Here is a 25,440-nt window from a genome sequence, read left to right as displayed (position 1 = left end):
TCTTGTATGGCTTTGGAGTTCTAACACAAGAGTTTTTCCTCTGCCTTCTCTAACAAACGTCAAGTTACATATTAGTATCACTGAAAGATGATATTAGCCATCAGTTAAGAAAATAAACTCTGGTTGGAAAAATGTCACACTGGACAAAATATACAAATATATTTTAATTATGTTCTCATTTAGTGCTCAATTATGTGCTCATTCATATCACATTATTCTAATGAATTACTGAGTTGGGTCTCAGTTAAAACTAAGTTTGAAATTTCACAGACATTTAATGCTTACTCAAACACCAAAAGTCATGTGGGAGAAAAATCAGTTCTGTTATACCAATATAATGTATTATGCCAGCTTTAAAATCCAGCTTTGCTTCACTTTTATAGAAGAATTTACATTCTATCTGTTGGAAGTACATATTGGTAGAATTTTTTCCCCACAACTTAATGATATTTTATAATGCGTTGCCACATGCTGTGATTTCCTATTGGTTATATTGGACTAATGAGATTCTTCATTTAGTGTCCAATTAGGTCTTTGACAAAAAGTTTTAAATCTCAATTCTGATAACAATCAGCTAATTAAATATTATTATTAGGACCTTGAGGACTGGACTTGAACCATGACAGTTTTCTTGCCAAAATGTAGGGAATTGAAAAGAATAGCTGAATGGGGAAAAGAGTTCTTCTCATCTTCTGTAAGCAGTGTTTGGTATATTGCTTTACTATATTCCTGAAAAAAGTAGATTATTGTATGTAATTTTAAAAAATTCTATTCTAATCTATCTCACCATTGCTGAATTGCAAATTAAAATCTTTTATTTGGCTTTTAATTGGTTTTTTTTTAATTTATTTTTTTATTTGGTTCTTAATGAAGTTGTGTAAGGCACTCTGTAAACCTAGTAGTGGAGGCTTCTGGTTTTATTACTTAGGTTACCTATATTCATCATTTAATTTAAGTTTGGGGTATTTTACACAGTTTTCTTCATATCTGACACTTATGTCTCATTATATTTGTCCATTTTTTATTGAAATTAAGGACCAACCAGTGGCACAAGAAGACATCTCTTTGTTAAAAGTAAATATATTTAGGTTTCTAAATCAGAAGTAATTTACTTTTTTTCAGTGGAAAATGAAACCTGGATTCAAGTCTGGCTCGGCCTTTAACTAGATCAGGACAAATCACTTGACCTTCCTGTGATTTAGCTTTTTCGTCCACGAAATGAGGACATACTACATTTGTTTGTTTGTTTGTTTGTTTAGGCTGCGTTGGGTCTTCGTTGCTGCGTACGTGCTTTCTCTAGTTGTGGCGAGCAAGGGCTACTCTTCATTGCAGTGCGCAGGCTTCTCATTGTGGTGGCTTCTCTTGTTGAGAGCACGGGCTCTAGGCGCGTGGGCTTCAGTAGTTGTGGCTCACAGGCTCTAGAGCGCAGGCTCAGTAGTTGTTGCTCCGTGGCATGTGGGATCTTCCTGGCCCAGGCCTCGAACCCATGTCCCCTTCATTGGCAGACCGATTCTTAACCACTGTGCCACCAGGGAAGCCCCAAAGAACGTTTTAACTATGCTTTTTTTCGAATGTTTTTCTGAAGTGATATAGCGAACAACTGTCAGATAACTTTTCTAAGGCAGATCTACATATACAATTTAAAAAATCATATATCTCTTTTATGTTATTAAAGCCAGATTGTTTCTTGTCATATCTTCTTGGTTGTTTCCAGAGTTGTAACATGTAACGTGCTTCTTGGCCTCAAACCTAAATGTAGGCACTAGTAAGATACTGAGATAATGTCTTACTTGGTACACTTTAAAAAGTAATGAGCATGATTTTGAATAAGTACTGAAGTTGTTTTAGGTTTCTCTTATTTTAAACATTAAAAAATGTAGTTTTGTCAGGAAAAGAGACTTTAAAATTTATATCCTTGAGCAGATGTTACATGCATGTAGTATACATTTCAAAAAGTACAAGAGAAAATGAAATGAAATGAAAATAAATTTCCTACCCCTGTTCCTTAGTTGCACACATCCCCTGCGCAGAGGCAATCGCTGTTACCAGTTTCTTGTTTAGCTTTTCAAACTACAGTCCACAGAAACCCAAATCTCACAAACATAGCTGTTGGATGTTCTTTAGAAGGGCAAATATATATTATTGTGGTAAAATCTAATTTGTGCTTTCATCAAAAAGTAGCATTCTGGAACATGACATACTTAAGAATTTTAAATTATAATGATAACTCATTCAAGCTCCAGAACAGTTTTTCACTTCAAAAATTACAAAGCAGATCCTGGAAGAGGATAAAAAGCTTTCTACTTAAATCTGATTATCCAGTACTTCAGTGTGGAAATCCTACTGGTTTGGAGTTTAACAAAAGCAGCTCCATGATTGAAGATAATTCGGAGAAATCTGACAAGGATGGATCATTTGCTAGCTACCCAAGAAGGTGGTTGTGAGGAATTTCCATTGTGGGTTACAGTAAGGTGAGAGAATCTGTGTATTTTGCTTTTTCCCTGTCTACATGGGCAACAAATGTTGACTGGGGCTAGAGGATCTGCTTCTAAGGTCACTCACTCACTTGGCTGGCAAGTTATTAACTGGTTTGGGCCCCATGTTGGCCTTTCCATAAGGTTACCTGAGTATCCTTAGAACACAGAGGCTGGCCCCAGAGTAAGCAATTCAGGAGACCAGGGTAGAAGCTACAATGTCTATTATGACCTAGCCTCAGAAGTCACACACTTTTGCAGTATTTTACTGGTCACACACGTCAGCTCTATTCAGCATGGGAGAGCACTGTACAAAGGCTTGAATAGCAGAATTAAAAGATCATTAGGGATAATCTTGGAAAGTGGCTGTGGTACTTCCCAACCATAGCCCCACCCCCCATTTAAATAAGTATTGGATCAGCAATCTTATATTAGGTGTTTATGGTAATCTCAAGGTGAATTTATGCAAAAAAAAAGTAAGGCTTTTAGAATGCTGCACACCTTTCTATTATTTATGCACTGCTCAGGAAAATGCCTGTTTGATTGCCAAGCTTTTCACAATGATTTATTTTTTATTATGTTTGATGCCTGATAAGAACAAAACTCACATAATCTGGGAATATCTGAAGATACTAATTCTGGCTTCCTCTTAGAAATTGTAGGATACATCCTCGAGCTTTAACACAGTGCTGAAATCTTCACTACCTTCTATTGATGTTACTGCTTTAATCTAGCCATTGGATCCAGGTGTCATTCAGAAACCTGACTAGATACAGGGCATCTTCCATTCACAAAGTAATGAATTCCGACTATAGTCTTTAGAGATTTTAGGTGCTGGCATACTTACGCTGCTGGAATAGTATGGAAGAATAAGGCTGCCACTGTAAGAGAAAAAAAAAAAAGCCCTTTGTGTTGTTTTTGAGAGAAATCTTTAGAGGAGTAAGAATTTGAAGATCTAAGTCTGGTAGGGAGAGGACAGGAAGATTTGTGGATCAAGTATCTGTTTAGTTTAAATGTCTCAGATATCAAAGTGAAATAATCAAATAGATAGTTGGGTATTCACAGAAGAGGGTTAGGATGGAGATACAAATTTGAGATTTAACATCATATAGATGATGGTTAAAAGCCTTGGGAGTAGGTGAGAAAACAGTGAAGAGAGAAAGCAGTCCTGGTACAAGCCCTGAGGCACTCATGTTTTAGAAGACTAGTGAAGAGACAGAACCAATAAAGGAAATTAGAGGGAGGAGGAAAACCAGGAGAATATGTCACTAGGGCCCAAGAGAAGACATCTACTTCAGGTAGAAAAGAGTGATCTGCTTGGTCTAATGTTACTAAGAGGTTATTGTACTAAGATGAGGGCAATGGAATTTGGCCACATGGTGGTCATTGGTGACCTTGATTTGAGCTTCAGGAGATTGTTTAGGATTGGGGTGGGTTAAAGAGTGAATTAGAGGTGAGAAAATAGAGACAGGAAATGAAGGCCACTAGATCAAGAGGTTTGGCTGTGAATAGAACAAAGAAATGGTCTTATCTAGTGGAGGGGGTGCGTGGAGGGGAGCTAAGGTCAGGAGAGGAATTTGTAAAGATGAGTAATATTAGAACATGTTTGTGTGTTCATGATAATGATCCAGTAGAGAAGGAGAAACTGATTATACAGGAGAGAGAGGGGCTAATCAAAGGTTTTCTTGATTAGCTGGACTCCATTGCCCAAGTAAGGTATTGGTCTTTGATAGGAGCAGGGATGCTTTTTCTGTTTTAATAGGAGAGAAGCAGTGTAGGCATGGTAGGGAAATATGAGGGAATTTCTCTTTAATGGAATGAAGTAGATCTTCAACTGAGAGTGGCATAGGTAGGAAAATAGATGTTACAGGTTTGAGGAGAGAAAAAAGGTGTAAAGAAGTTAACTCAAGTTGTGAGAAAGCAGACTTTATAGGAAACACAGTAGGCCTGCCAGGCGGTGTTAAATATTCTTCCATGTTTATAGTTGTGAATTTAAAGTGAAACCAGCCAGCCCCTATTATCTGATCATTCCTCCACCCCCACTCTCCCCAACACACACACACACACACACACACACACACACACACACACACACACACACACACACACACACACCTGCCCTGATGAAGGCATGCAAAAGTAGAATAGTTCATTCAGTTCAACCAGATTTGGGGTTTTACCAGGTAAATATAATAGAGGGAGAGAAGAATAAAGGGTTTGAGTGAAAGGGAATGGCTATTGTTGGGTCTAAGGAAGAAAGTAAAGATGAAAGTGATAGTGAAAATTGATGAGAACATTGGATTGAAGAAGCCAGTGAGGTAAAAGAAGGTTGTATTTGGAGACGGTAGCATAAACTAGAGGGATAGGAAGTATGCTTCAGAGACTGAAACTTTGGGAATTGAGATTTTTTTATTAAGATTTTGGAGTTGGTCAGAGTTGTCTTATCACTTCACAGGAGACTTTTTTTTTTTAAAGAACTTTGGGTTCTCTATTGTAAAAGAACAAGTATCAAAAATATCTTTTCTATGAAAGTTCCAAGTGTTTTAATTGAGCAGATGTAACTATTAGTTTGAATTAAATAGCAGACCTTCTTTGGGAACAGAATAAGAAAATGCCTTTTTCATATTGTATCAAGTACAGACTGGTTTGAGAATCAAGGTACTTATTGACTGCTGGTGTCTGTTGAGGAAGGTATTTGAATGTGAATGAAATTTAGTCCAATTCTTAAGAAATCTTACTTTTTGCTTCTATAAAAGCTATGTGACAATTCAACTAATTCTACCCAATCTTAGAGAACTTGGCAAAGCAAGTTTTTTTAAAAGACTTAACAAAATAAATATGAAATTTTAGTTTTAAAAACAATCTATATTGAAAAAAGGAATTAAATTTATTAGTTTGCCTTGATTTTTCTTTCTCTCTTCCCTCTTAGAACATAATGTTAAGTGTTCATGTTGAACTCTTATGAGATGACTCATTCTCTTAATCTTTAAAATGAATCTATATATTAGATACTATTGTGGGTAGTCCAAGTCACCCAGAGGTTTCTGATTTGATTGACACAGTCCAGTAATGCTAGGTAGATTTTTTTTCATTTTACTTAATAAGACATTTGGATTTTTAAGCCTATAATAGCAAACATTTATCTTTAGATATCCAGAAGTGAAATAATTTTATAGTCTGTACTGTGCCTTATATATTAAAATTCAGCATAAAGCAAGAAGGAGAGAAGCTATTCAAAAAGGAAGGAAATGGTATTATAGAATTAGGCAATACCATCTTCAGTTGGTATATAGGGTATTGAAAAAGTCATTGCTTTCTCATTCAAGGTAAGAATTTGGGGATATTGTGTAAGGATAAAAGTCTTGACCCAAGGATTTGGTTTAAGGTTCTAATAAATACACACCATTACTAGGCCATAAATTTATTCTTTCATATACACCAAATTTTGTTTTTAACATCAATTTAAAAATTGGATTTTTTGTTATTCTGATGTATTTCAAGGGGTAATTTGTGTGTTATAAATTGATAAATGATTTGTCAAGTAATCTAAGTATTTTATGATATTTTAAATGTTGAAATGATGGGAGTTTTAATTATATTTGGGGAGAAAGACTATTTTTAAAAAACTCATTCTGTGTGCTCCTTTTTCTTGAATTCACAGTGACACTGTAAACATTTGGTGCTGTTTTGATGACATAAGTCACTGAAGTCTTTAATGGTAAAATGTTATCTTTATGAATAGGGTTTGTAAGTTTGTATTGTAAATTGTACCTTTGGGAGCAGTCTTACAGCTGCTTTGGGTTTTCAGTAAAGATCAAACTAAAAACATTAAACAAGACATACTTAAAACACACACATGGGCAAGCATAAAATTCTGCTTTAAACACTTAGTTTTTAAAAAATTAATCAGAATTTGTTTTTTTTTCCCCTAGGGGAAGGGTAGCTTAAAACATTGGTTGACCGGAAACTGGAACTTTATCAGATTAGGGCATGTTAAGAATTTAGAAAAAAAATTTTCTTTACTTGCATGGAAATGTTTGAATATTTGTTAATTGGGCAAAATGGTTGCCAAAGGTGATTTTGAGTTTTTTGTCTTATTAACAACATAAATTAATAAGTAAGTGTGTAGTCAAAATTGCCAAAATAAGACCAAATAAAACAAAATTAAACTTCTCATAGAGTGTAAAATTTTGTGTTTTTTTTCCTGCTATTATATTTTCCAATTGAAAAAGCCTTTGACCATTAAATTTAACTATAAATTAGTAATAGTATGCATATGACTTCTGATTATTTCTTCTTTTGAGTAGGAACTAGCAACTAGTTCTGTTAATTTTTGTAGATCTTGCTGTAACCATGTATCCTTCCTTATTTGAAATGTTTATATTTTTCATTGCCTATAAGATATCTAAAATTTTTAATCTAACAGACAAAATCTAAATCTCTGTCCTAAAAAATTCCTAAACATCTTTGAAGGCTAGTTCTTTTGCTGCTTTCTCTCTGAAATCTTTCTTGATTACCTGGCCAGAAATTATCTAATCTCTCATCCTTTGATATACATGTTGCCTTGTATTAAAACTTTTCTTGTGCACATTTTAGATCCCCTATCAGATTGTAAGTTGATGTCTTATTCCTCTTTATATCATCTACATTCATGCATTCAACAGTGTTATTGAATGCTTACTGTGCACCAGACACTGTTCTAGGTGTGAAGGAAACAGCAGTGCATGAGAATATAGGTTCCTGTCCTCATGACATTTGTATTCTAGTTTGGGAAACGATGAGGGAGACAGAAAATTAAACAAACAGATAGATACATAGGTAGAACCTTTTAGGTCTTAAATGATTTGAGGAGAAAACAGTATGATGTGATAGAAATTTAAGGACAGTACCAGTGTTGATTCGATGGTCATGGAAGGTCTCTTTGAAGATGAGACATTTATGCCAAAGCTGAATGATACAATAGAGCAGTCATTTGAGGATTTGGGAACAGAGTTCTTGAAGCTGAAAGAAAGGCAGTGCAAAGGCATTAGAGAGAGGGAAGAAAGGGAGAGTTAGGGAGGAGGGTGGGAATGGGAGCAGGAAGTAGGTTATACAGAGTCTTGTAAACCGAGTTAAGGAATTTGAAATTTATTCTAATTTCATTTGGAAGCCAGTGAACAGCTTGTAGCTTTTAAGGGCTCGTGATTACACAGGGCCCACCCAGGATCATCTCCCCCTTCCCCCTTTTTTTGTTGTTCAACAAGCATTTATTGAGTGTACCGTATGACTAGCACAATATTAGGCACTGATTTGCATTATTGAACAAGCAAAGATTTTAACCCAAAAGTCATGTAAAAACAAGGCAAAAGTGACCTGCATTCTCAAGGAAAGTCCATGTCTAAAGGCCCAGGACTGCAGTGCTCTGGAGTTGGCCTACTTGAATCTCAAGAGTTTGACTGCGGCTGTAAGAGTTCTTCCTTACAAGTTACCAGTTTCTCTTCTCATGTCTCCACATGGTTCTTCATCTGCAATAAAGCACTTATTTTACTACATTCATACTTGCCTCAAAAAAAGCAGATGTTTTGAGTACCATTATTGAATAAATTTCAGCTAAACAAAGCCAAACAAATCCTGCCATTGATCACTCCTGAACTTCTGGGCAAGGGTCACAATGCTCTGGGGGTCATCTTCCCCATATAAGCTCATCCTTCAGGGTGTGTTACCTCCTTTAGGGGCACAGGATACCATATGGCATGCAGAGAAAGTGCCGAACCAGTGACAGGTAGTGAATTTCACCTCCCTATTTTAAAGTCAGCCAACTAATAACTTTAATTACATCTGCCAAGTCCTTCTTACCATGTAATGTAGCGTATTCACTACTGTAACACCAGGGCATATTTAGCCTAATACATGTTTAACATATTTAACATCATACAAGGGCAGTGAAGCAGAATTAACTCTGACAGAGTAGCCTTTTTTGCGTCATTCACAGTTTTTCTGCTTTCTTTTGCCTTTGCTTATATGCCCACTATCAGTCATTGCCTTGTATTTGCCACACGCCCATAAGACAACCCCAAACTGTTTCTCTTTAGTTATTTAACTAAATTAACATGACAATGTGAAAATGTCTCCTGCATTTAAAGAAATTTTGTTCTAGATATCTTCCAGAGAAATCTGTGGTTACCCATTGATAAAAATTTATGGGTTAAGGGGATTTTTTGTAGATTCCAGATTGACATTTTCAAAGCTGTTTGAGATTTCTTGTTTTCACTTATTCTGATTATTAAAAAATGTATTCACTCAATAAGGATTTATTAAGCACCTACTACTACAGAACTAGGTGCTGCAGTAATCATCAGGATGATAATAATTGAACAAGTAACTTTTTATCAAGCTGCTCTCGGAGATGACACACAGTCGTCCCTTGGTATCCACGAGGGATTGGTTCCAGGACCCTGGAGGATACCGAAACCCAGGGATGCTCAAGTCCCTTATATAAAACAGTATAGTATTTACATATAACCTACACATATCCCTCCCACTATACTTTAAATCATCTCTAGATTACTTATAATACCTAATACATTGTAAATGCTATGTAAGTAGTTGGAGGCTGCTTGGCAAATTCAAGTTTTGCTTTTTGGAACTTTCTGGAATCTTTTCTGTATATTTTTGATCCATGGCTGGTTGAATCCTCAGTGGTTGAATGAAGAACCCAAGGATATGGAGCACCTACTGCATTTAAATCTAATTAGAAGATCTAACATGAAGTGCTCATGAGACCTGGAGGGTGAGGCAGTTTGACCAACACTGGCTTAGGAGGCAGACTGCCACTTCACTGTGTGGGGACCTGAGTGAATTTTGAAATTTCTTTGAGCCTATGTGTGTGAACAGTGATCTGTTTTTAATCTCTATAGAAATTCAAGTTAGATGAATTTGTTGATTATATATATTTGCTGATCATAATGTCTGCTACTGGTTTAGAAGATTTATCATGAAACTAATGAAGTTTAATGCACCTAATTTCATGGACCCTTCCTAGGTTCTTTTGCAGCAGCAATAGCAATTTTGAATTAATTTGTATTTTCCTTAAGGAAGGCTCCCCCATAATTTATATATGATCCTGAACCCCACAAAATCTGGATCTACCTTTGGCTACAGATGAGATGAGAAAGAAATGTTAATTTCTCTCTTCTTCTCATGTGGTGATTTCAAATTGTGTCCAAAAGGCACTTAACTTTTGGAAAAAAATATAGAAATTATGTGTGTTAGGTTGTGGAAATTTTATAAAATTAAAAAAAATTGCAGTTTTTATAATTTCCACACCCAGGGAGGACACTTGATATTTTGTTGATCTCTTTCAGTCTTCTCTGTGCACCTATATAATTCATTTAAAAAAAGACAAGGCTAGTTGGTACCATATATTACGCATATACAGTGTTCTGCATTTTTGCTTAATATTATATGAATTATTTAATGCAGTTATATATAATTATCTTCTTTGACAATTTTATTTTATTTTTTTCTGTGAATTTGGCTTTTTATTTAGATTCCTCATATAAGTGATTCCATGCAGTATTTGTCTTTTCTGCCTGGCTTATTTCACTTAGCATAATGCCTTCATGGTCCATCCATGTTGTCCCAAATGGCAGGGTTTCCTTCTTTCTCATGGCTGAATAATACTTCATTTCGTGTGTGTGTGTGTGTATTTGTATGTGTTTGTGTGTGTGTGTGAGATTTTTATCCACTTATCCATTGATGGACACTTGCTTTCATATCTTGGCTGTTAAGAATATGCTGTAATGGGCTTCCCTTGTGGCGCAGTGGTTGAGAATCTGCCTGCCAATGCAGGGGACACAGGTTCGAGCCCTGGTCTGGGAAGATCCCACATGCCGCGGAGCAACTGGGCCCGTGAGCCACAACTACTGAGCCTGAGCATCTGGAGCCTGTGCTCCGCAACAAGAGAGGCCACAATAGTGAGAGACCCGCGCACCGCGATGAAGAGTGGCCCCCACTCGCCGCAATTGGAGAAAGCCCTCACACAGAAACGAAGACCCAACACAGCCAAAAATAAAAATAAAAAATTAAAAATTAAAAAAAAAAAAAAAAAAAGAATATGCTGTAATAAACATGGGAGTGCAGATCTCTCTTCCTTTGGATATATACCCAGAAGTGGGGTTGCTGGATCATATGGGAGTTAAATTTTAATTTCTTGAGGAACCTCCATGCTGTTTCCATAGTGGCTGCACCAATTTACATCCCCACTAAGAGTGCACTGGGGTTCCCTTTTCACCACATCCTCCCCAATATTTGTTATTTCTTGTCTTTTGATGACAGCCATTCGAACAGATGCAAGGTAATATCATTTTGGTTTTGATTTGCATTTCCATGATGATGGGTGATGTTGAACATCTTTTTATGTACTTGTTGGCCGTTTGGATGTCTTCTTTGGGAAGATGTTTGTTCAGTTCCTCTGCCCATTTTTTAATCCAGTAGTTTGGTTTTTTGGCTATTTAGTTTATGAGGTTGTTATATATATATATATATATATATATTTTTTTTTTTTTTTTTTTTGGATATTAGCCCCTTATTAGATATATGATTTGGAAGTGTTTTCTACATTTTGATAGGTTGCCTCTTCATTTTGCTCATGGTTTCTTTCACGGTGTAGAAGCTTTTTAGTTTGATATTGTCCCACTTGTTCATTTTTGCTTTTAATGCCTTTGTTTTTTGGTGTCAAATCCAAAAAAATTATTGCCAAGACTGATGTCAAGGAGCTTATTCTATATGTTTTCTTCTAGGAGTTTTACCATTTCAGGTATTAAATGTAAGTCTTTAATCCATTTTTAGTCGATTTTTGTGTGTGGTGTAAAATAGGGGTCCAGTTCATTCTTTTGCATATGGCTGTCCAGTTTTCCCAACATCATTTATTTATTTTTTTTAATTTTTACTTATTTATATTTATTTTTGGCTGTGTTGGGTCTTCGTTTCTGTGCGAGGGCTTTCTCTAGTTGTGGCGAGCGGGGGCCACTCTTCATCATGGTGCGCGGGCCTCTCACTGTCGCGGCCTCTCTTGTTGCAGAGCACAAGCTCCAGATGCGCAGGCTCAGTAGTTGTGGCTCACGGGCCTAGTTGCTCTGCGGCATGTGGGATCTTCCCAGACCAGGGCTCGAACCCGTGTCCCCTGCATTAGCAGGCAGATTCTCAACCACTGCGCCACCAGGGAAGCCCTTCCCAACATCATTTATTGAAGAGACTGTCTTTTCACCACTGTATATGCGTGGCTCCTTCGTCATAAATTAATTGACCATATTTGCTTGGGTTGATTTCTGGGCTTGCTATTCTGTTCCTTGATCTACATGTCTGTTTTTATGTTAGTACCATGCTTTTTTTTTTTTTTTTTAAATTTTGATTTGTTTTGATTACTGTAGTTTTGTAATATAGTTTGAAACCATGAAGTGTGATGCCTCCAGCTTTGTTCTTTTTTTTTTTCTTTTTTTTCCTCCAAGATTGCTTTGGCTATTTGGCGTCCTTTGTGGTTCCATAGACATTTTAGGATTGTTTGTTTTATTTCTGTGAAAAATGCTCTTGGAGGTTTGAAAGGGATTGCATTTAATCTGTAGATCACTTTGGGTAGTATGGACATTTTAACAATATTAATTTTTCTAATCAGTGAGTGTAGAATATCTTTCCATTTATTTGTGTCTTCTTCAGATTCTTTCATCACTGTCGTATAGTTTTCACTGTACAGATCTTTCACTTCCTTGGGTAAATTTATTCTTATGTATTTTATGCTTTTTTATGTAATTGTATATCTGGCATAATATTAATCATCTTTAAGAGTGCCAAAAGTATAATTAACCAAGCTGTTGTTATCAATCATTGAGGTTGTTTCTAAAATTTCACTTGTGGAAACAATACTGAGTATCTTTGAATATAAATCTTTGTGCATGTACCTGATTGTACATAAGATAATTTCTTTTAACTGGACTTATTTCAGTATAAGCATTTTAAACATTTTCAAAAGCTACTGCCTATTTTTTTTAATGTATTCTCTCTGACCCGCAATATTATTTTAAAATATCATTGCTTATTTAATAGGTGAAAATGATACTCTTTTGTTTTTATTTCTTTGATTCCTTAATGTAGTAGAACATATTCTGTGCATTTATTAGTCCCTATTGTTTTTCTTATGTTAATTGCTAATACATGACTAGGAAGCTTTTTGACAGGAAAAAAGGAAGGTTTTTTCCCTCTGTAAGCAAATGCCTCAATCTGTATAGCACTCTGAATTAAAAGGCATTTCAAAATGGTCTCCCTATCATAGTGCAATAGGAGCTTTGATAGCAGAAGCTAGAGTGGTGCGTGGTGCTTCGCAATCCTGGCAGCACACACCAGTGCCTGGACCTCATCCTCAGAGATTCGGACTTAATGGTGTTTTTAAAACTTCTCAAGCTCCTAAAGTGATTCTACTGTGCAGCCACCTAACCTCAGAAACTTAGCCCCAAGGCTGCGCCACATTTTTTTCACTTACAGCGCCTAGGGTTTTTATTTAAAGCATTCCATTTCCTCTGTAAAAAGTTATACTTTGTACTAATATTCATTATTCAGCATTTGCTCCACTATTATTCCTTGAGAGCATCTGCATTGGGTGCCCTTTGGAGATTAATTTTAAATCATTCCTTATACTAATACTTAATGAACACTTGTTATGTACAAAATATTATGGTATACGTCATGAGATGTTCAAGATAAAATCAGGTGTGGCTCTTCCCTCGGATTCTTATAGTCAGGAATGGGAAAGGAGATGTACACACAGAGCTACAATGTGTTTGTGCCATAAAAGGAGGGAACAGTGGAGGGAAGAGGAGGGTGAGGAGTCTAGGAGTCTAGGTGGGATGGTAGATTACTTCATGGAAATGTATGTTTAAGCTGAATCTTGATTTGGACCAATAGAGCAATTAATAATCCTTTACTTGTAAAACATATTTCATAGTTTATAAAGTTTGTTCACAGTTACACATTTGATCCTTATAACAGCTCTATAAAATAAGCCAAACAGTTATTCTCATTTTACAGATGAAAGAGTAGCCAAGTCTTAGGATAGTTAAGTAACATCCAGAGTCACAGAGCTACAAAGTGAAAGATGCAGAACTTTAAACCTGATTCTTCAGTCTCCATATGCTGGAGCCTTCTACTGTACCACATTATAGTAAAGGCAGAAAGTTCTATGTCTAAGGTGAGTTATAGAAATGGCTAAGTGGGGACTTCCCTGGTGGCGCAGTGGTTAAGAATCCGTCTGCCAGTGCAGGGGACACGGGTTCAAGCCCTGGTCCTGGAAAATCCCATGTGCTGCGTACCAACTAAGCCTGTGCGCCACAGCTACTGAGCCTGCGATCTAGAGTCCGCCAGCCACAACTACTGAAGAGCGCGCGCCTAGAGCCCACGCTCCACAACAAGAGAAGCCGCCACAATGAGAAGCCTGCGCATCACAACGAAGAGTAGCCCCTGCTCGCCGCAACTAGAGAAAGCCTGAGCACAGCACAAAGACCCAACGCAGCCAAAAAATAAACAAATAAATAAAGAAATTTATTTTTTTAAAAAAGAAATGGCTAAGTGTTTAGTTTGATTGGACTGGTATTAGGATGCAAGTTCTGGAATAGTTGAAGATAAAGCTTTAGTGTGGTAGGCAGAATAATGGCTCCCTAAAGATGTCCAGTTCCTAATCCCTAGAACCTATGAATATGTTAGATTATGTTACAAAGGGGAATTAAGGTTGCAGGTGGAATAAAGTTGCTAATGAGGTACCCTGGATTGTTGGATTATTGAGGTGGGCCAACGTAAGAACGGTTTTTAAGTCCTTAAAAGAGGGAAGAGAAGAACAAGATTCAGAGAAAGAGATAATGACAATAGAAGCAAAGTGACAGTGCTGCAAATTGAGAAGGACTCAGGTCACCACTGCTAGCTTTGAAGATGGAGGAAAAAGGCCTTGGACCAAGAATATAGTTGGTCTCTAGAACCTGGAAAGGTCAAGAAAACAGATTGTCCCTTAGAGCCTCCTGAAAGAAGTAGAGCCCTGCAGACACCTTGATTTTAGCTCAGTGAGACCCATTTTGGACTTCTGAACTACAAAACTGTAAAATAATAAATTTTGTTGTTTTAAGCCACTAAATTTGTGGTAATTTGTTATGGCGGCCATGGAAAACTTAATACATGTAGGAAGCCTTTTAGCGTAGGCAGTCTACAATTAAACTCCAAACTATCTCACTTCCACTGTCAGTAACAGAATGCCGTGAAATATTCTTGAGCAAGGGTGTAAAAATCTATTTTGATATTTGCTGATTAGAGAGGAGAAAGATTGGAGGGAAAAACACTAAGATTCTATTATTGGTGCTAGAAACATTTCTTTTGAGAAACTTTTGCTTTTTGAGGTAACACAACACATCTATATGTCTGGCTTGTAGAAGACCATGCATATATCTCTCACTTAGTTTATACATCACTAAAAATTCAATTTCCATCGCAACATTTCAGCTCCTTCCCATGTCCCAGGAGAAGTACAGAAACACTGGGAGAATTGGTCTTCGGTCTTTGACCCACTTTATTCTGTTCTTAGGATTTTTTGTCATACCCTAACCCAGTGTGAATCTGAAGACTGGAAGATTTTTAAATGAATTTGAGCTTTATTTGGTTGCTTAGCACCTGGAGAACTTGCATTAGCATGTGCTTTTACAATACATAATTATTATTTTTAAAGAAAAAAACTTTTGTTGATCTCTTTGTAGGCATAAATCGATTCTGTTCTGCTATCAATGTATCTGAGGTCTCCAGTAAAGAAAGAGTTAAGTATTGAAGTACGAGTTGAGATAACTGAATTCAGAGCACTGATTTTAACTCATTTTATTCTAGTTGATATTGTTGCCCATATTCTTGTCAGTTTTTAAAATCACAAGTCTTAAATTAGGCCTAACATGTTCATGTTAAAATAGAATGCAGGATTTAAGACATTAAGAATCCTATTATTTCTATTGAGTCATCAATTTTTTTTTTTAAGTTACAGAAGGTTCAGAGGTTATTTATTTTTTTAACGTGAACTATGTGTTCATATTTATAACATTTACTTAGTAATATTTATTAAAAACAGTAAAGCTAATCATAATGAGCACAGATACTTGAAATCAGGGGCACGTTTGTCAGTACAGTCTTATAATAACCTTAATGTACAATTTATTTCTGTATTAAATTGTGATCAGAAAATACTTTTAATGCATACATATGTATGTAGCCTGAATGATAACATTTTTATATAAATAGGGATGGCAGGAGCTTTATTCTGAGATACATATAAACCTAGTAGCACAAATTAATGCTTCAGTGACCTCCATTGTTTTCAAATTTGGTCTAAAACATTTTGATTGTATATGTTTTTAATTGTAGTTTTAAAAATAGCTAAGTATATTTTTAATACAAAATTCAAATCAAACTTTTGTGGAATCTGAGAAAACTGGTTTGAAAATTTTACTGAAAAAATTCAGTTGGCCACATTGTAAAATGTAAAGTTTTTAGATTGGCTTGCTTTTTGATTGATTTGAGTGTTATTGATTGGTGAACATATAATGGTCATAGCTTTCTTTAAAATTTTGTCATTTGAAACACTGTTACAACACATGTAATAAAAATTTAGACAAATATTTTGGCTACAAACTGGTATACTAAATAATAGCTTGACTCATAGTCTGAGTCAAGAGTAATAGAGTTGTTTTTTAGGGTACTAAGTTATTTTTAGGAGCTTCTAAAATGTATTCTTTGTTTAGAAGGGTACTTTTCCTTTCCAGAAGTTTTAGGCCTTATGAGAAATTATCTATTCAGAATTTGTCACAAATAGTTGATGACTGTATAAATAAGTCCTGTTCAATGAATCATGCGCTTTCAGTAAGAGAATCTTGAAAGCCTTTTGTAAAACTAAGTCATCTTGACAAAAGAGATATTTAAGATAGAACCAAATTGATTTATGTTTCCTTTATTTCAAATATCAAGGGAAAGTGTTTCTAAATATATTTAAACTTTTATATAATATATAATTTTTCTACTTACTAGTAAATTACTAGTAATATGTGATTGATGTTGGTTCATTTGTTCATTCAACAAATATTTAGGGGGTATTTGCTATATATTAGGCATTATAATACAGAGATAAAGAAAAAATATCCAAAAGCAGAAAGGAAAAGCAGAAGTCACTCCATAATCCCACCTTCCATGGATAACCACTGTGAACATCCATTGTGTGTACATCTATGAGCATTTTGCTATTTGTCTATTACTTTCCTAATTTATACCATTTTTAATAAAATGAAATTGCTCCAAGTGTGCTGTTTAATAGCTTGCTTGCTGCTTTTCATGCTATTAATTTGAAAAATTAAAAGATTAGAGTAAATACATTTCATTAAAAAACCTAAAGTTAAGTATCCTTTTAAATTTGAAATAGATCATGAAAACTGATTCCACCCCCATCCCCATTTAAACAGAATTTAAATCCACTTTAAATTCTTGGCAATTTGGATTTTGTCCTTCTAACTCATAAAAATTAGTAATTCAAGGACTTCCCTGGTGGCACAGTGGTTAAGAATCCGCCTGCCAATGCAAGGGACAAGGGTTCGAGCCCTGGTTTGTGAAGATTCCCATATGCCGCGGAGCAACTAAGCCCGTGCGCCACAACTACTGAGCCTGCACTCTAGAGCCCGCGAGCCACAGCTACTGAGCCCACATGCCACAACTACTGAAGCCCGCGTGCCTCGAGCCCGTGCTCCGCAACAAGGGAGGCCGCTGCAACGAGAAGCCCACGCACCGCAACGAAGAGTAGCCCCCGCTCACCACAACTAGAGAAAGCCTGCGCGCAGCAACGAAGACCCAGTGCAGCCAACAATAAAATAAATTTATTTTAAAAAATTAGTAATTCAAACTTCACTTGGTTAAATTTAAGTGAAATGCAGAATTTGCATTAAAATATTTAAGTCTCAGATTAGTAGTGACTAACAGCATTTACTGTGTCAGGGTCTGCTCTAAATACTGCTTCCTATATATTAACTTCTCTATTCAATATTTCTACTCCCGTTTTGCTGGGGAAATGAAAGTGACTAAAGTCACACAGCTAGTAAGTGACGGGAGCAAAGATTCAGTCCAGAGTGTGTGGCTCCATGATTCTGATCTCAACTACTCTACTGTACTGCCACTATAGCTTTTCTGGAGACTGTATTTTTAATTCAAACACAGTTCCAGTGATTTACCTAACAAATCGGTGATACGTAATGTAAAATTATTCGTTTTAATACATTTAGTAAAATTCTGTTTCTCTGTGTTGCAAGCATGTAAATCTTAGCAAATAGCGAATGAGATGTAATTTATTACCCACCCACCGCCTGTATCTTGTGCTAATCTTCCTGCGCCGTGGGCCTCCCCCACCCCCACCCGCATTATGCTTGTCCGCTTCCATCAGCTCCGGTGGATTGCCCGGAGGTGGAGTCGGTGAGCACTAAGTGCGGGCTAGGGCTCGGAGCCGTGGGGTGGGGCGGGGCGGGGCCCTGTGTCCTGCTGCGGAGTGCGGAGTGCTGCGGAGTGCGGCTCGGGAAGCGGAGCGTGGCTCGGGAAGCGGAGCGTGACTCGGGAAAGCAGCTGTGTAATCCGCTGGATGCGGACCAGGGCGCTCCCCTTTCCCGTCGGGGACCCTCCGATTGGCTGGGCGTGGGCACACGTGACCGACATGTGGCTGTATTGGCGCAGCCCGCCTGGGTGTCACTGGAGACGGAATGGAGGTGCTGCTGAGCTCGGAAATGGGGTAGGTGCTGGAGCTACGATGGCCCGGCTAGCTGCCGGGGGAGAAGGAGGCGATTTTCCCTTGCACTGCCTAAAGCCGATGGTCTTTCCTTGGCACAGGGTCTGATGCCACATGCCAAGCGAGGAGGCAGGGGCGTCTCCCCCCCACCCCCCCACCCCCCATTGCAGCACAGGAGATGGATTTCCTGTGCTTCTGATCCAGGGTTTTTGACAGAAGAGGAAGAAGGGGGGGAGGGGTGGGAGTGTTAAGGGGAGTCTGGTGAGAAAGAGCTGTTTTTGAAGCTAGAAGGAGGTTTTGTTTTTATAATGCATGTTGACAGAGTCGAGTGGAATAACAGTATCTAAGGAAACGGGTAGAGGACAACAAAGAATGGAGCATATTCATGGCGAGGAGCAAAAGCTTTAGCCCACTGAAAGGCTGCTTTTCCTCCCTGGCCACAAGGACACATGCAGTGGTAGCCAGGAGAGGGGTTACGAAGCTGCTGCTGATGGCTGTTACGAACCTAGTGGAAAGGGCTCCTTGGGAGAGGAGGAAGAGGTGGAGGCAGGAACTGCAGAGCTTCAGTGGTGGTTTTGGTTGATCCGTGAAATTTGGGTTACCAAAAGTGCCTGCTTTTGCAGTTCTAAGTGAACTGCCAGTGTATAGGGTGGCAAAAAGATACCAGTGTCTTTGTTAGTTTTAAGATGCAATGGTAGTGCCTTTTTGCAGATGACTGCAGCAGTGCTTTTCTCCTTCCCAGGCTGGAAAGATAACTGCAGAGGAATAAGAACCCTTGCAGCAATGCTGGCGGTAGAAGTCTATTTACAAAAAGCCATAGTTTATAATTACAACCTGGATAGAAAGAATAACTTAGTTTTTTAAAGTAGGAAGAATATCAGGCTATGAATGTTTTGACAGTGGAATTTATCAGACACTTTGATTCTATATCACAAAAGAGATGCTCAAATTCTTTGCTTTAAATAAATCCTATAGGAAATCTTAATAAATTATGTATGAAGCAGTGGATCTTTTCCTTTGTTAGTATAGCTTTATGCTATTAATTAGGTTACTCAAGAGTAAATCACTTTATAATGTAAATCACTTTGTGAAAAGTTACAGTGATAAATTTTTCATAGGCTTAATATTTAAGGTCTGTGTTTATTAAGTAATTTTTTATTACTCTGGTCAGTTTTAGATATCATTGAATAAAGTCTATAGGCAAATATTTCAAATTAAAGCAGTATGATTTTTCTTTTAGGTATATTTCTGTTTAGTGAATATTCATAAGATATACTCTTGATATAGAGTGTTTCCGTTGCACTGTATTTTTGTTTCATTAAATGTCTAAAAACAAGTTTTCAGATTGAGTACAGTTTTAAATGCCTTATCTTTATGCCTATTTATGGTAGCCAGCTTGTCACATCTCCCTACTCTCTGAACAGGATGGCAGTGGCTTTATAAAGCCCTCCAGGATCAATGTCTCTTAAGTAGTGTTTATGTAATAGAAAGTCTTGAAAGAACCTATAATTTTTGTTTCAGTAATTTTTTTCAAGATAATAAGGAATTGGACTTGAATAAAATTAGACTATGTAAAGTTTTCACTGATAAATAAGCGATTTTATTCTTTATTTTTAAAACTATTTTTGCTTTAAGAATTATTTAGTCATGGGTATCAGGGTTAATAGTTCTTAGGATCTCTTTTTAAAATCTTATGGAAACTGTACCTAGAATTAAAGGTGTTGCATTAAATTTTCAAGTGAAATTTATTTATTTTTTGTTTTTTGCAGTTTATCCAAATTTTCCAGAAGATCCTTCAAGATACTTTTTTCAATAATTTAAAAAAATTTTTTCAAGTGAAATTTAACAGCTAATACCATTCATTTCTTTGAACTCCAATTGGTATAGTTTTTGAGAGTTTATGATTCTTATTTTTACATAAATTATCTTATTTTATGATTTAAACAGCTCAATGTAGCATTATTTTCATTTTAATGTTAGATTATTCCTAATTGCATATGTTGTGACTTTATCCAAGGTCATGTATTATATAGGGATGTAAAGAACATAAGTCTTCTATTTTGTTCTAACTCTATGAAACTATCATCTTATTAATCAACTTAAACTCAACTAAACAGAACAGTATTAGATTGAGATATTTTTTGGAATTAAATAAGAAATAAAGAACTAAAGTAAGAAAAGTTGATTTCTTTCCCCTTATATTATGAAATACCTAATATAAGACTGTACTGTTGGCTTTAGTGGTCTTTGAAATTATTCATTGTTAGTTGATATTGCCAGAATTGAGCTATTAAGGAGTTCAAAGGTTAAATATTCATAAGTAGGTCTATGAACTGAATCAAAGCTATTAATTGCAGTTTTTTCATGCATTGCTCTTTGGATTTTTATTTTACCATTCCTTTTATATTAAATGTTCTCTTTAATTTTGACCTCCCTCTTTTTTTTTTTTTTTTTTTTGGTACTACACTCTGGAATTTTACATCGCACATAATATAGGATAGGGCAATATAATATAGAAAAGATGACTTGAGGAAATACATTCACTACACATTTGAGTACCTACTAAATGCCAGACCTATAAAGGTTCAGAAGAATCAAATAAGACCTGGAAGCTAACCTCTAAGAAACTTACAATAGAACTATGTGAAATATTATTGCTATTGCATTGAAAACACTGATTGCTTTGGCTACTCCTAGGATCTTTAAAGATTTATATCATCTAAAATGTCTTCTAACTGAAAGAATGTGGTGGTTTGCTCTTTGAAACACCATGCCTTGTAAAATCTGCTTGGAATAGCAGATAATTCTGAAAAGCAAATTACTTTTGAAGTATTAAGTGCCTTGAATGTAAAATGAGGTTAGATGAAGTGATTTCTAGATGTTCTAGTTCTAATAGTCAATAATCTGTGGTTCTTGATTTCTGTAAGTTCACCTCTTAGAAGGAAAGCTACCTAGACGGTTTCTTGTTTTGGTATAGGTGACATCTCACATGTTATGTAATAGATATGTTCTTGAACATTGTTTTTGTAAATCAAATCATGACATCATCAGTCCATAAAAGGCAAGCCTTCTCCCCTTTATTCCCAGGCCCTATTCCCACTCCCCTTATAGGCATTCATTCACATATGTTCTTAAATATGCGTTAATTCTTGTGAAATATTTAGCATTTTGTCTTTTTTATAATTAATGAGGGTTTTTTTAATTGTGGTAAAATATACCTACATAAAATTTACCAGCTTAACCATTTTTAAGTGTATATATAGTTCTGTGGCATTAAGTACATTCATATTGCTGTGAATGTATCATAGTCCATCTCCAGATCTTTTTCACATTCCCCAACTGAAACTCTACCTAGTAAACACTAACTCTCCGTTTTCTCCTTCCCCCCAGTTCCTGGCAACCACCATTCTGTTTTCTTTCTCTATGAATTTGACTTCCCTAAGAACCTCATATAAGATATGTCTTCAGGTTTCATCCATGTTGTTGCATGTGTCAGAATTTCCATCTTTTTTGAGGCGGAATAGTATTCCAGTGTATGTATACCACATTTTGTTTATCCATTCATTTTTCAATGGACACTTGGGTTGCTTCCACCTTTTGGCTTTTGTGAATAATGCTACTCTGAACATGGATGCACAAATATCTGTTTGAGTTCCTACTTTCACTTCTTTGGGGGTATGTACCCAAATTTATGTTTTTAATTTACATAACTTTTTAACATTTTTAACTCGATACTGTTTTTAAGACCTATTTTACTTTATGTCCATGTAGTTTGTGGTTCTAACGCTGCTATCTAATGTTCTGTAGTGTCTTATCAGATGTGAAGGTCCTAGGTTTTTTCCAAATCTCTTTACCACAAACTTTGCTATGGTGTACATTCTTGTATATGACTTCTTATGGACTATTTTAGTTACATATCGGTGTACAATAAATTACCCCAAATCTTAGTGGCTTAAACAACAAATATTTATTACTTTAGAGTTTCTCTGGGGCAGAAATTCAAGAATATCTTAATTGGGTATATGGTTCAGAATCTCTCATGAAGTTACAGTTAAGATGTCAGCCAGGGCTACAGTCATCTGAAGGCTTGACTAGACTGGAGGATTCACTTCCTAGATGGCTCACTCACAGTCTGTTTCTCATGGCCTCGCTTCTTTTCCATGGGTCTTTACAAGGGGCTGCCTGAGAGTCTTCATGACATTGCAGCTGGCTTCCCCAGTGATCCCAGAGAGAAAGAGCAAGAAGGAAGCCATTTATGACATAGCCCATCACTTCTACCATATTCTTTGTATTAGAAGTGAGTCACTAAGTCCAGCCCACACAAGAGGAGATGAATTAAGCTCCACTTTTGAAGGTATAAGGTCAAAGAAATTGTGGATCTATTTTAAGATCACTACACAGTCAGTGAGATTTCACTGAAATTTATTCTTTGGAGAGGGATCACTGGATCATAGGAAATTTTTGGTATTGCTATTGTAACAAATTATCACAAACTTAGTGTTTAAAACAACCCAAATTTATTATCTTGCAACCCTGGAGATCAGAATTCTGAAATGGTTTCCATTGGACCAAAATCATAAGAGCAGCAGTGCTGTACTTCCTTCAGAGGCTATCTGGAGAATCCATTTCCTTGCTTTTTTCCAGCTTCTAGAGTCCAACTGCATTCCTTGGCTCATGGCCTCTTCCTCCATCTTTGTGCGAGCAGCACAATAAATCTCACTCTGACTCCGACCCCCTTTCTGTCTTCACATATCCTTCTCTGACTCTGAGTTTTTTCTCTCCTTCTTATAAAACCCTGTGATTACAGTAAGTCCACCCATATAATCCAGGAAAATTTGCCCATATTAAGAGCCTTTACTTGTTCACATCTGCAAAGTCCCTTTAGCCTTGTAAGGTAACATATTCACTGGTCTCCAGGACTAGGACATGGATATCTTTGTGGGGCCACTGTTCTATCTACTCCAGGCATACACATACAGGTCTTCATCTGTTTTCAGACATACACATACAGTTCCTTGTATTAAGCTGAAGTGGTTTTTTTTAAGTTGTATTTTTGTGAATGAACATTACTTTTTTGGGTAAATTCAGATTTTCATTTACCAGATTTGTTTATAGTATGGTATACAATGGTGACTAAAATAGTAAGCAGATATCCAATGAAGAATATTGAAATATATATTCCACTAGCTATTTTTAGATTCTTGGTTTTATTATCATTAATTAAATGATAAATTATCTGTCAGTATATTAGCTACTAATGACATTGTTTATAATAGAAACTGAGAAACGTTAAAGCAACGTGACTTTGTACCTTTTAGCCTTGTTATCGTACCATTTCTGTGGGTTCTCTATCCAAATCTCATCTTCTTCACACTGTGAAGATAGCTAGCCACAATGAAGCTCCAGTCCGTATTTGTGCCCTTACCTCCAATTTTCTCAGTAAGGTGTGACTCCCATAGACTCTATATCAATCTTTTGGACCCAAACTTGCCTCTGAATTGTAGGTAATTTGTATCTTAGCATGGGTCCCCTGTAAGTCAGAATCTTGAGACAAGGCCTTGTGCGAAATACTTGCTTTGGGAAGTGATCCAGGAACAGGAGTAGTGGCTTAGAAAGTGTTAAATAGCAAAGAGGGACAGCCAGTATAAGTATATGTTCTCAAGTTGGTCACCACTTTGGATAATTTGGAAAGTCCTGAAAGCTGGGACTTTTAGAGAAGCCATATAAAATTGTCCGTCTAAGGAAAAGAATTATATTTACTAGCTCCCATTCCCCTTTAGTCAAGGATTGTCCCATCAAGTGTTCACTCTTTTATAGGCTGTATATGCATGAATGCTGGGGACCCACACTGGGGTGTCACTGAGACTAGAACAGAAAGCAAAAGGATACCTGACAGCCGTTGTGCTGTCAGTTTATATCTTGCAGTGAGCTGATTGATGCGGCAATGACTAGAGTTAAAGTGAGCCAAGAGAATGTAAGATGAGACACAAACGTCTGATTTATTTGTATATGGATCCTATTTCCCCTTCCTACTGGAATACTACCCATTTGCTAGTTAATAAGATACTTGAGAATAAGGAACATGTCAATTTATCTTTTCCCCTGTGTTGTAGAGCTGCTGTGACAGAGTACCACACACTCGTGGCTTAAAATCATAGAAATGTATTCTGTCACACTTCTGGAGGCTGGAAGTATAAAATCAGAGCGTCAGCAAAGTTGTTTCCTTTTGGAGACTCCAAGAGAGCATCTGTTCCATGCCTTTCTCCCTAGCTTGTGGTGGTTGCTGGCAGTCTTCGGCATTCCTTGGTTTGCAGCTGCCTCACTCCAGTCTCTGCCTCCATTGTCACTTGGCGTTTTTCCTGTGTCTCTGTGTTCATTTCCTCACGTGGCCTTGTTTTAAGTGTACCAGTCATTGTATTTAGGGCCCACCCTAATCCAGTAAGACTTTATCTTAACTTGATTACAGCTGCAAAGACCCTGTTTCCAAATGAGGTCACTTTTCACAGGTACCAGGGATTAGCTACCTGTGACTCAATGTACCATTTTGGGAAACACAATTCAACCCACAAAAATCTCCTTATAATACTTGCACGGTGTCTTGTGAATAATAAGTTCTCAAATGTTTGTCGATTTGAATCGCATAGAGAGAAATCCATCATCTTACTCTTTTAATGGGAAAGTCATCCTGGACATTCTCTGAATCTGTGCCCTCTTTTTTCTCTTCTTTGCTCTCCATGGCTGTTTATTCTTGCATGTATTTATCTTTTTGTGGCTGTCACTGAGTAAAGCATTTTGGGAATTACAAAAGCTAAGTACTAGATACAAACCTTGTTTTAAAGGGAGAAAACAAAACTTGCCGAAGTAAAGTGGAATAATTAGAGAACAGTTAAGCCAAGTTGTATAGTATTTACTGTACAATCAGCAGGAAGACTCATTACTGGCTGGCTGTAGGAGACAGGAAGGTTTTATGTAAGGCAACAGAATTGGGCCTTAAAGGATAGCAAAGCAGAGGGGAAAAAGATGGGGCATTCAAAAAAGGAGATGAATTATGAGCAGAAGTACAAAATAGTTTGTATGGAATGGTGAAGAGGGAATTACTTAAGGAGAAGGGTTATACTGGAACTTAATAGAAAATAAGTTTGGAACATAGACTGGTAT

At 36.7% G+C, this 25,440-nt stretch overlaps 1 protein-coding gene across 15 annotated transcripts in view; it reads left to right on the top strand.

Annotated features, from left to right (window-relative positions):
• Positions 1-25,440, top strand: part of APC (APC regulator of WNT signaling pathway) — a 138,395-nt gene that overhangs the window by 18,481 nt on the left and 94,474 nt on the right. The window contains exon 1 of one of the 15 annotated variants that reach the window (XM_082374731.1): positions 18,149-18,285. The exons of 13 other annotated variants lie outside the window; for them this stretch is intronic. In XM_082374731.1, the coding sequence (XP_082230857.1) occupies positions 18,211-18,285 (75 nt within the window). In that variant the 5' untranslated portion in view covers positions 18,149-18,210. Of the gene's footprint in view, positions 1-18,148; positions 18,286-25,440 lie in introns of those variants that run through there. One more of the 15 variants, XM_082374733.1, reaches the window with a different exon arrangement.

The sequence above is a fragment of the Balaenoptera borealis genome, assembly GCF_965194805.1.
Source record: "Balaenoptera borealis genome assembly, chromosome: 2".
In the NCBI taxonomy this organism is placed as follows: domain Eukaryota; kingdom Metazoa; phylum Chordata; class Mammalia; order Artiodactyla; family Balaenopteridae; genus Balaenoptera; species Balaenoptera borealis.
The sequence above is the reverse complement of the archived record's forward strand: the minus strand, read 5'-3'. Positions and strand labels throughout refer to the sequence as shown.